We start from the raw sequence: 12,896 nt of genomic DNA, 5'->3' as shown, positions 1-12,896 counted from the left end.
GTATAATAATTAATATATATATATATATATATATATATATATATATATATATAATAAAAGGAATTAAAGATGATGTTAAGTATATAAAAAATAAAATAAAATAAAGAATTTTTTTATATAATTATTAAGTATATATATATATATATATATATATATATATATATATGAATAATTAAGAAATTAATAAAGTAAAGATTTATTGAGAAATTAAGAAAAAATTAAGAAAAAAGAGAAAGAAATAAAGAAAGAAAAACATTTATTATTATTTTTTATTATTAATAATTTATAATTAAAAATAAACAAATAATATTAATAACTCTTTATTATATTAATTAAAGAATTAAAAAAATAAATTATGATATATATCAATTAATCTAATAATTGATAAATTCAAAAATTTTGAATTTTAACATAATATTTGTTCATATATAATTATATTTTTATTTATATTTGGATGAATTATCAATCATATTATATTACACATTCAGATATATATTTACCTATTTTGGTCTGAATATCTATATTGTGTTATTAATAATAAAAAATATTTAGGTGATTAGTAAAAATAAAATAAAATTGATGTGATTTTGATATGTAAAACAATATTCAGATTTTTAGTATAATAACACATTTAAAATTTAATACAATTTTAGGCCCACTTAAATTTGTAATTATGCAATTATTAATTAATTTAAAAAAGATTAATAATTGGTCAAATTGTAAATTTAAATAATGTACAAATTATTAATTTATAAAACATATTTATTATTATCATATAAAGATTAAAACTTATTTAAAGTGATTTATTAAAACATAAAGGTCATGGGCTTATGTAGACATCTAAAATAAATATGGGGATACATTTATGTAGAAGCAAAAATATTATTTACTATTTCGTTGATGAGCCGAATAGTAAATTGGGATATTATGGCTAGGTCCTCAACCCATATAGATAGTCTACCTATTATGCTTCTCTCATATGACAAAAGTTTAATGTTTATCTCTCAAGAGCACTCGAGAAGGGCTATCGAGGGTTGAAAGACTTAAACCCCACTCACATCAGACATTCCGATCCAGACAAGATCTAGAACAAGAAGATCCATAATTGAGAGAAAATCTAAAGAATAACGAAGAACAATTTAATGAATCGTTCTTATTTTAGATCCAAGTATATTTCCGCAACTAAAGATTATCTCAATTTATCGACACAAAGTATTAAGATTATAGAACTAAATATTTGGATGAATTATCAATCATGTTATATTATACAATCAGATATATATATATTTACATATTTCGATCTTTATGTATATATATATTGTGTTAACTGATATTAAGAAATATTTAGGTGATTAGTAAAACAAAATCATTTGTTTTTTATATCACATATATGAAATTTATATGATTTTAATATATAAAATAATATTTGGATTTTTAGTATTAATAATACATTCAAAATATGGTACAATTTTAGACTCACTTCTTGTTAGAATCTTTAATCTAAATATTTATTCTTTAGTTTTATAATCTTAATACTTCATGTTGATAAATTGAGATAATCTTTAGATGCGGAAACATACCTGAATCTGAAATGAAGAAACGGTTCATTAAGTCGTTTTTCTTTGTTCTTTGAATCTTCTTCGATCTTGGATTTCCCACTTCTGGATCTGGATCGGTAATGAATGATATAGGTGGGGTTTATGTCTTCTAACCCTCTATCGATGGTCCTTGAGTATTCTTGAAAGATGAAACAAATATCTACCTTTTGTTCGATGAGAGAAACATAATAGGTATATTATCTATATGAGTTGTGGACTTATCCCTAATATACTCATTTACTTTTCGGCCCATCAACAAAATAGTAAATGGTATTTCTACTTCTACATAAATATATCATCGTAATTATTATAAATATCTAAATAAACTCATAACATTTATATTTTAATAAATCCTCTAATTATGTTTTAATCATTATATGATAACACCTTATACCATTTATACCATGTATCAAGTATTGAAAATAATTTAATCAGATACTTCATTTGGTTCTCATTCTCATAGAATGTCTCAAATATCAATTCATAATTAGACTTGTTTGAATGTAGTATATTTATTTATTCTCAACTAAATATCAAATATATTTATTTTATCTTAAACAAATTTTAAATAACTCTTTTTTTATCAAACATTTTCTTAGAATAAAACTCATAATATTCTTAAATACTCAAGATCAAACCAGTCCTAAGAGTTTGAAAGTTACTTTGTCCTATCTTTATATCTTTTCAATTGCTAGTAACATTTTGCTACTTTGAAAACATGATGCAGATTTTCAATTAGTTAAAAGTCATTTGAGTTTGGGTTTATTAAAATAAAATTAAAAAAAAAGGTTGAGGAGTGTTGATTTTGAGGATTGAATATATTTTTATATATAATATTTAAAATATATTAATATATTTAATAAGAGAATATTTATGTTATTTAATTATAATTAAAAATATATATTTTTTAACCTACAAGTTTCTATAATGTAAAAATGATACAATACTATAAAAGTAAAATAGAATAAAATGTATATCGTTAAATGTCTTTTTTTTTTTAAATAGCTTTATGCCTCATTTTGGTGTTATTTAAATAACTTGTAACCCAAAAACATCATATTACTCTTCCATTTTTTTATCTTTTATTTTTAATTATCATTTTTATAAATATTTTTTAAGTTTTTTACCAACCCGAGACCACGGCCTTATATATATATATAATTGAACCATCCTTCTATCTATAAAGGTTCCCTTTATCTATATAATTTAAATCCATTATTGTATATTTGTATCTTAAAAATAATGAATTCAAATTGACATATCATATTCCATTGTTGATTTTCTATTATTGAAATGTGTAAGCTACTATTCTCTTATTGAACAAAATCTATAAATTTTACCTGACAAAGTAAATAATGTGTTCTTGAATCCCTTACTCAAATATTTTCACGTATGATAGTAAAAAGGGTACAAGATCAAATAGAAAGTAAGGGAAAATCTACATAGAAAAAAATATTACCAAAACTTGGTTTAAAGCTCAGCCTTTGAACTCTTCTTTGTTGGCCGCGATTTTGTCTTCCCCTTCCACCATTTTTGTATCCGATACGATATTTTATTCGCATGTTTTCGCAAAACCTCCCTTGTGTCTACCATCTTCTTCTTCATCGTTTGTTTCCAATCGATCTTTTTACTCTCCTCCTTCCCACCTTTCATAGCCTTACCCTGTTACAAATATAAGTTTTTCTACTCAATATCTATTGATTTATTCTTTTGTAATGTATATGGGTTTCGGCTGATACCAATTTTGAAGGGAAGTCTGCCTCGTCGTCATCATCTTCATCTTCGTCGGCTGCATCCTCGTTGCCATAATTTCCGTTCATCAAATCTTCTCTTGAATACATTTTCATGTTTGGCGCTCCTGGCATACCCTATCGAACAAGAACAGGTTAAGATTTTTGCTTAAAAGCAGTTACAACTTGCAAGATTAATTTTTTTTAAATTTTACCTCCATGGACTTCAACATTCTTTCCATTTCAGCCTCCTTTGATGATTTTGGGACAAAGGGTTCCCCTTGAGCTCTATCCTGATAATATAACAAAAGGGAAACGAGGGATTTGAGTTAGTTGCTCGACGCAAAAATCAAAACAAAATTTCCCCAAAATTTCAGGTTTGGACAGACAGATACCTTTGGAAGTGGTGGTGGAGGAGAACTGCAAGCTTTGCTGAGATCTTTACAAAGGAATTTCACAAGTGAATCAAGACTAGGCTTGCTTTTGTACACATATTCTGCAACATCAGTATCATAATATCCCAAAACCTGCAGTAAAAATCCATGAATAATTTGTTTTTCAAAGGGTAATTTAAGTATTTTGATTGACGATTTGATAACATTTTCAAATAACCCACATCAATCAAACCCTTTGTATGTGGAAATAGATCTCAAAATCAATTTCAGTTTCAAGTGTAGACCTAAAACTCCTACTTCCATTTGAAACCCCCAAAGCAATCATAATGATTTCAGAAATTATGACAATATAACACCATCAAAACAAGCAAATTCAACAATAAACAAGCAAATTGTATCATCCATTGTTTGAATCTACACTAGAACATAAGAACCCTAGAAATGAATTATCCTAACCTCGTGACAAGCCCTCTCGATTGTCTTGCATTTAGAATTACATTGTCCTTCAGAATCTTGTTCAATCAGCTGAACAATACAACAATTCATCATATAAGCAAAACCATAGATTAAAAAACTAACACAAACCCAACATTTATCACCCTTACCTCTAATTTATCTCCCTGTTCTACAATATCAATTTTCAAAATCCAATCAGCTTCCATCTTCTTCAAATTACAAACATTCTCCACTAATTCAATAATTTCATACTCCGAGACCTATCAATTGATAATTTCATCACTAACTTCAACTTAAAAAACGGTACAAATTCAAATCAAACTACAAAAAATGGAAAAGACATTATAAATGTAACCTTCTTCGGTGAGATCTGATCTTTCTTCGCTTCAACTTGTTGATGTATTTGTCGTGACAGTGTTTCGCATACCTGACACTTTATGAACGGTACATCTTCCTTTCTAGCAACCCCAACTGGTTTCTTAGCGCAAATTGAAACTGGGATCCATGAAGATATCAACAATGCCGATGAAATCAAAACGAACATTCCAATGATTCTCGCCATTTTCGCCGGAATTTTACACACTCCCTTACAGAGTTCTCGTCGTAATGAGAAAGACAAGGTTTTTGTATTTTGGTACGACGTCGTTTATTACCTGCAATACTGAATGGGCTTTTTTTGAAGCTGAAGTTTATTACGTGTGTTCTTGAATCTGATTGGTTGGCTTTTATGCCACGTAGGATTTCCACATTATTGTAGCCAATAGAAAGTGAGAGAAGTGTTGGCCGTCATAATTTAAACGTCATAGAGAATTGCCACCTCTTTTTGTAAGTTAATAATTATTAGTTTCTTTTGATAATTAAATTTTAAAAATTATTTTCCGCACATAGAATATGATTATTTTATTATTTTCATTATTATATAAAAATGGTATATTATTGATATATTGATTAAGTTGTCACTTTTATTTTAATAAAAGAAATTAATTATTATTTTTAAATTTATCTATAAATACAACTCATTTCTAAAAGGAAATGAATATAAATAAAATGTGATTGAATATTAACATGTATGTTTTATCAACTAATATATTTTTTTATATAAATTAATGAAGTCTTTAAGAAGTCTTATATAGAGTAAATTATTTTTCTTGATTATATTATTTTTATATAAATTAATGAAGTTTTATATAGAGTTGAATATTTACAAGTTCGATAATATGGATTAGATTATCTGTAACTAATTTTTCATAATTCTCATTTTCAATCAATAAAAAAAAATATATTTTTTTTTAAATGTTCATAACTTTGAGAAGGAACACCAGAACAGATGGGATCATGTAGCAGAGGATCCTATGATAATATTGTGTGCAACGTGATAATATTCAAAAAAAAAAATTCTTACGTCATTTTTTTGTTGTATGATAATATTGTGTGCAACATGATAATATTCAAAAGATATTCTTACGTCATTTTTTTTTGTTGTTGATGTGATTAAGCGTTTTTTTATCACTATATAAATAATTTAAAAAATAAAATTAATAATATTAAATTATATACTTAGTGAAAAAAATGTCCTAATATAATGAATGTAGTGCATAAGAACAAGTAATTCTTATATCTTAAAAAAAATTGTAGCTTGGTTGAATAATAATAATAGTGATGTATTTATTTTTTTATTTAAAAACGTTATTGGTTTATTTTATTGTTTACATTTTTATATTGAAAAAATATCTAAGAGTGGGGCCCCTAAATATTCATAATAATAGTAATACATCAAAGCAATTATTTACTATGATTAACTTTTTCTAACGACAAACCTAACCCTAAAGTAAGGTAATACCTTAATAATTAAATGTCTAATATCATTAACTACCACATATACCATTAAATTAAAGTTAATTGACTTCATCAACACTATCATTCAATTCAAAATTATTAACTTAATCTTACAAAATTCTCAATAGATAATTTATTTACATGTATTTGAGCAATTACATTTATTTATCCACATTAATTGTTTATCAAATTTTAAACCCGCTAAGTAATTAAAAATGATTTCTAAGAGAAAAAAAAATTATGGGTTTAATTCTTATTTAAAATATCTTAAATTAAATAAGTATTTTTTACTTCAATTCAATGCATTGAAAATATAACAATATTTTAAATAAAAAAATTATCGATCAAAACTACTTTAGTAAGAACAATTATTCATACTATTGTTCTTAGTATCTAAAAGAAAGAAATCACAATTCATTGGTAATCTATGTTAGTAAATAGATATATCACCAAATCTAGTTATCACCTAACTAAAATTCAAAATAATAATATTTGTATTCCAATAATCCATAATGATTAAAATTGTGGAAAATTAATCAATTATGTTGTAATACTAAGACAACCAACTTTGTACATGGAGTCATAAGACTTGTGTATTTGATATTTGGCATGGGCATAAGAGAGTTTCTAACCATCTATAACATGTTCAAAACCAATCTAAATAAAATTAAAATTTCCTTCACAAATAAAAAACAAAAAATAAAAGTAGAAGAGAACATGAACAACAATTACAAAAACTATCAATTTGATTGTTTTTCACGAGTGAGATGAAGGCTTATTTGTTTGATTGGTCGTACTCATTAACATGTGCAATATGTTTTTTGTGTTTTCTTTATGGTTTAACGTTTTTTTTTAAATACACTAATTAAGCATCACTAACTGTCTCCATAGTCTTCTACCATACATTCAACTTTTTACTTGTTCTTTGAAGTAATTAAGAGCGGTCTATATCTTCGATTTTGCTTAACCAATGAGATTGAAACAACCCAATAATACGTCTCTCTGCTTCGTTTGGTTAGTTTTCCTTACTACATACATGTCTTGTTCAATATGACCTGTCTACTCCTTTTCTTTGAATGATGATGACATTTTTCTGTTTCAATTCATGTGATTTATTTGGAATTTTGTTTTGTATACCTAATTTTCATAGACATTGTGGCAATACTATGTCTTCTTTATTGCAGTGTTTCTCTTAATTTAGAGCTTGATTGTTTGCATGATGTTGACTTTTGTTTTATACATTGCCTTCCATATTTTTAAACAAAAAAATTAATAATGAGAAGGATGATTAATTTTCTTTCTTATTTAACAAATAATGAGAAAAAGTCATGCTTTTAAGTTAATCTAACTCATAACATACGTGTCTCTTACAAAAAGGGTGTCAACTATACTTTATTATCATATTTGTTCATTCCTAGTTGACTTATTATTATTTTTATAGATTATACTCATTAAATCTTATTTTAAAATTTCATTCATCTATTAGTTTAGATACATTATGTGGTTTATATCTGATCATGTCACAAAGATATAATTTGTATTAAAAGCTTAATCATGCCTTCGATTCAAGGTTACTTATGTTTGTTTGCTAGTTTTTTTTTCTCAAGAATTATAATATATATATTTGAAATTTGAATAATTTAACTTAAATGATAATTATAGATTTTGAGTCATGATTATGTTATTTTTAAGATGCAGTAATTGATATTCTCCAAATTAATCTACATTAACAAGTGTCTCTGAACTATATTAATATTGAATAAACAATTTGAATATCTCGCAACTTAAAATGAGTTCACTTATAACACTTTCTATAAATTTAAAATTGAATTTGGACAAGAAATTTTTTAAAAATTCTTTCAAACATGCATGTGTCAAATGTCTTCAATAAGTATGTTGATGAGTTGATCTATGAACATAATTTAATTAAATTTATTGATATTTTTTCATATAAATTCATTTTTAATTAATAAAGTGTTTTTATATTGCTTATATATTTGTATTTGAGTAACATCCTCATATTTATAACTTGTAATCTGATATATTTTATATCTTAATAAAGCCTTTGTCATGATTTATCATATTTAATATGAAAATAATAATATAAAAAATGTATTATTTTTTTAAAACAACAATATTTCTTTAACTTATAACTATATTAGTGAAAATGGTTTTGGTTATTTAAAAATTAATATTTTGGCACGAACATTTTTATAATCACAATTAAAATCACTTTTAAAAATGGTTTACTAAATGTGATTTTATTTTCATTTAAACCTGTAGATGTGATTTAATTGAATTAAATCTTTAGATAAAAAGTGAATGAGAAAAAATATTTTTCCATAAATTTTTAGATCAATCTATATAATATATTTTATAACTTGTAATAACATACTTGATTTTGAATTTTAATAAATTAGAAAAAATAAGGTCATTATAATATAGGAGATCAATTACAATTTTATATTTTAAAAAAATAAAAACTATGCTAAATGGGATTTCACACGGGCTAGCTACACTTGTGCTTATTTCTGTATTCTTATTGTGTTAGCCCCACTTGAGGTAAAGAGTAAAGACTTTTTTAATTTATTTATATATTTAGATATATATGAAATAAATGAACCATTATGTTAGTTTTTTTACATTAAAAAAAATTATAAATAAAAGGTTACATTTTTCTTTCTCTTTATAATATTCTAAAAACAGAATAATATCTTTCAATATTATGGTAAAAAAAAATACCATTTATCCTAAAAAAAAATACCATTTATCATATAAAAAAATATCATAAATTAGGTTTATTTAGCATTTATTTGAAAAAAAATACAATATTCTATAATTTAATAAAAAAAACATACTTTATTCTCTCCACCAATAAAATCTTAAAGATTCTAACCAAAATTTAATTGCAAAACTAATTTATAAGTTTTTTAATAGACATATTATCTGTATTAATAATAAATACAGCACACACAATACCCATATTAAGAAACTATTAATTAATATACTCCATATAATATTTTTATAAATTATTATAAGACTTTATAAATAATTAACAATGTCAAAGTTGGAAAAAACTGTTGACTTATATTTCTTAATTAAATTATAATAATTTTTTTCTTCTAAATAACATTTACAAATACTAATTCTTCCCACGTCACAGAATGACAGAATATAAAACCGACAGTATGGAACGACGTCGTTTTGAAATTAGTTTGACGAAACGACATCGTATGATCTGCTCCCGGGTTTCATGCGTGAGTACAGCAGGATGAAATTGCCAAGCTGTCGGTCGGCAATCATGGTTAAAAAATTGACCGGAGACTCGTGTTAAATTATCCCGTTTGCAATTATCGTCGGTGGGAAGTTAACCGCAAGTTAATTTTGCAGTTGGATACAGAAAGAAAGAGAGAGAAAGATGATGGCTTTGCATATAAGCCATTGAAACCCATTGAAGTTTTCGCTATATATAGTCGGAGAAGAGAAAGGGTTGAAAAAGAAAAGAAGTTTTAGGCAGAGAAATTAGCATTTAGGCTTGTAGGCGCTGAGAGCCGGCGGCCATGGTGGATTCAAGCGATTCAGTTTCTTTGGATATGGAAACGATATATCTTGGAGGAAAGGTTTGTTTTGTTCAATCTTGACTTCTTTTTGCCGATTTTGAACATGGATAGATCTGGGTTTTTTGAATGATTGTTGCATTTTGACTTATTATGACTTTATTCACCAATGTCTTTAACTATAATGGAAAAAAGATTTTTTTTTTTTGTTTGTTTCAATCTGTTTCCTATCACTTCTTATTTGAATCATTGAAATACCCTTTTTCTTGCTTGCAATTGTTTACTCTTGAATGGGATTCATTTTGTTGGTTTCTCTAAAGTTGTTTCTTGTTACTTCATATGTCGTCCTAACAAGTTCTGTTTCTTCAAAGAATATTAGTGGCAAACTGAAGAACATTATTAACTTTCTTTACCCTAAAGGAAGCAGGTGGAAAAGTTAAAGGAAGAAGGGTATAGATTATAGAACAATATTTGTGCAATTGGAGGTTTAGTCTCCATAAGGATTCTCTTCTTTTTGTTTCTTTCTTAACAACCACATATAGTTAATTCTCAATTGGATTGCTTGAATGAATTCCTTCTATGAATTTAATGTTTCTTTGGATTCATTATTGTTATTGGTAAACACTCCTAATCATACTTTAACACCATGATATTATTATTTTGAGTAGTTAGCATTTCTTAATTGTTGGTTTACCTGTCCATATCAATTATAATCACTTTATATTACTGATTGATTGAAAATTATTTGTCTTTTCATTATGTCTATGTACTTATCTGTTATAGCTAGTGAAATTCCTTGGAAGATCTTGGATTAAAATTGCCATGCTTGTGTATCTTTTTCATACACAATTGAAGACCATGAAAATATTTAGTGTTCGTTCCTCTGTTACATTCTACTTCATTTTCATTCTTTTTGACAGGATTTGTGTAACCTGATTATACTATTGTTGCAGGAACATATTGTGAGAACTGGTCGAGGCCCTGTGTCTGTTATTTTATATGGAGACCAAGACAAGCCAGCGCTGATAACATACCCTGATGTGGCTCTAAATCGTGAGTTGTTTTAACTAGGACCTTTTTTTGATGAAATCATCAACTAAGATACTCTTATTTTGTTTTTTTTGTAACATTTATACAAATGATAATTTAGTTATTCTTCAAAAAAGCTCGAGGTCTTTGTTTGATGTTTTAACTATTTGGACAGATATGTCTTGCTTCCAAGGATTGTTCTTTTGTCCGGAGGCAGCTTCCTTGCTTCTTCACAATTTCTGTATTTACCACATCAGTCCTCCTGGGCACGAGGTCTGTTACTTTCTTTATATTGTGTCTTGTTTTGAAAATGTTCCTGTTGTCCTTCTTAACATGTACATTTGTGTCTTCCGCAAGAGTTTTTGCAGTTAGGAGCTGCAGCAGTTTGTCCAGATGATGATTTGCCCTCTGTTGATGATCTAGCAGATCAAATCCTCGAGGTTCTCAATTATTTCAGGTTAATAATAGTCATATTGATTAATTTTTTAAGTGTAAACCCAATATATAGCGTTTTCTTGTTCATATTCTTGTTGTCTTCATACAAGTAGTATTGTTTTTTCATGGCAGGCTTGGTGCAGTAATGTGTATGGGGGTTACAGCTGGGGCTTACATTCTTACACTATTTGCAGTATGTTTCTTATGCAACCATTTTATCGATGTTTCTTATATGGTGATAGTCATAGATGTTAATAGTTTTAGGTCTGTAAATACAGATGAAATACAGAGAAAGGGTTCTCGGTCTGATACTGATTTCCCCCATTTGCAAGGCATCTTCATGGACCGAATGGCTATATAATAAGGTTTTCATTTATTTATTTTCTGATTGTGTCCCTGCGTTATGATATAGGAAGATTATAACTCATTTTAATCTTATAGGTGATGTTAAATTTGCTATATTTCTATGGCATGTGCGGTTTACTCACAGAACTTTTACTCCAGCGCTACTTCAGCAAGGTATAGCAATTTGCAATCAATGTTTGTGTGTATAAGATACCCTTTTCTTTGTTCTTCTTTGAATTGAGGGATTTTTGTCATCTGTTTTGTTAGGAAGTACGTGGTGCTATTGATGTACCTGAATCAGATATTGTCCAGGCTTGTAGAAGAGTTAGTATCCATTTTTTCACATTCTTAAAAATAAACATTTCTCCAGCGGTAATGTTTATTTATTTTTGTTAATTTTCTATAGTTATTAGAAGAACGGCAGGGGATAAATGTATTGCGGTTTCTTCAGGCAATTGATAGGTAAAAACACAATTCAAATTCAATTATTTCATATATATGAATTTTGTTTATTAATAATAATAATAATACTTGTTACAGGAGACCTGATATTAGCGATGGATTGAAGAGATTAAAATGTCGTACACTCATATTTGTTGGGGATAATTCTCCTTTCCATGGGGAAGCTCTCCACATGATGTCGAGATTAGACAGAAGATATACAGCCTTGGTTGAGGTATACCAAATGAAGCAACAAAAATCAGTGAAATTTTTATACCAATTGAAAGAAAAACACTTTTAATTTCAATTTTTTCTTTTTTTTCTTTTTATAAATTGCATTGTGTGATTGTATAGGTTCAGTCATGTGGATCAATGGTGACGGAAGAGCAGCCACATGCAATGTTGATACCGATGGAATATTTTCTGATGGGTTTCGGATTCTATAGGCAGAGTCAACCTAGTGGGAGCCCGAGGAGCCCATTGAGCCCATCTTGCATCTCACCAGAGCTCCTATCTCCTGAAAGCATGGGGTTGAAGTTGAAGCCAATCAAAACAAGGGTTTCTTAGACAGTGTCAGCATGAAAAAAATCTCACAAGGTTCTTTCTTCTGTTGTTAATAATTGTTATACAATTGGCAGTCAGTCAGTCAGTCAGAGTCAGTCATATTTATTTTAAATTCTCTCAATTTTGTCAGTAGAGATTGTACATAAGAGAGAAACAAAAAGTGGGAATGGGGAAGGGAAGAAAGGGTGGTGATTGTTGTAATTCTTGGTGGACAATTTGATGTTAAATTCATTCATTTGTAGTCAGTCTGTCAGTCATAAACATGTTGAACACAAATGAACGGGTCTTTTAAGCTTATGTTGTGTAAGAATGCGGTTTAATTTGCTGTCATGGTTTGGTCGGAAGGTGGAGAAGAGCACATGAATAATGGTGGTCAAATGTATGAATGTGGAAATATGGAGTAATTTTCCACTAATATACGTGATTGGTGGGCAAGAAAACGGCTGCATGTGAGCTTTGATGGTTGAATAGTTTTGGCCATCATTATCTTAGACCCCACCCCCCATTTGA

General features: G+C 27.4%; 2 protein-coding genes across 2 annotated transcripts; one reads left to right on the top strand and one right to left on the bottom strand.

The window, feature by feature from the left end:
- Window positions 1–2,964: 2,964 nt before the first annotated feature.
- On the bottom strand, window positions 2,965–4,788 carry LOC124934422. Its single transcript, XM_047474952.1, has 7 exons — window positions 4,535–4,788; window positions 4,329–4,439; window positions 4,180–4,248; window positions 3,724–3,855; window positions 3,544–3,621; window positions 3,338–3,466; window positions 2,965–3,260 (listed from the first exon to the last, which is right to left on the bottom strand). Exons 1-7 carry the CDS (start codon window positions 4,739–4,741, stop codon window positions 3,069–3,071), a joined length of 918 nt encoding a protein of 305 aa, XP_047330908.1. The 5' UTR covers window positions 4,742–4,788; the 3' UTR covers window positions 2,965–3,068.
- Window positions 4,789–9,371: 4,583 nt separating this feature from the next.
- LOC124934233 (protein NDL1-like) lies at window positions 9,372–12,716 on the top strand. The gene is made up of 11 exons (XM_047474731.1): window positions 9,372–9,635; window positions 10,526–10,625; window positions 10,777–10,874; window positions 10,970–11,058; window positions 11,169–11,229; window positions 11,315–11,401; window positions 11,478–11,555; window positions 11,649–11,705; window positions 11,788–11,843; window positions 11,922–12,057; window positions 12,177–12,716. The coding sequence occupies exons 1-11, from the start codon at window positions 9,576–9,578 to the stop codon at window positions 12,387–12,389; spliced, it is 1,035 nt and encodes a 344-aa protein (XP_047330687.1). The 5' UTR covers window positions 9,372–9,575; the 3' UTR covers window positions 12,390–12,716.
- The last annotated feature ends 180 nt before the right edge of the window (window positions 12,717–12,896 follow it).

The sequence above is a fragment of the Impatiens glandulifera genome, chromosome 4 (genome assembly GCF_907164915.1).
Source record: "Impatiens glandulifera chromosome 4, dImpGla2.1, whole genome shotgun sequence".
Taxonomy (NCBI): domain Eukaryota; kingdom Viridiplantae; phylum Streptophyta; class Magnoliopsida; order Ericales; family Balsaminaceae; genus Impatiens; species Impatiens glandulifera.
This window is presented reverse-complemented; position numbering and strand designations above follow the sequence as displayed.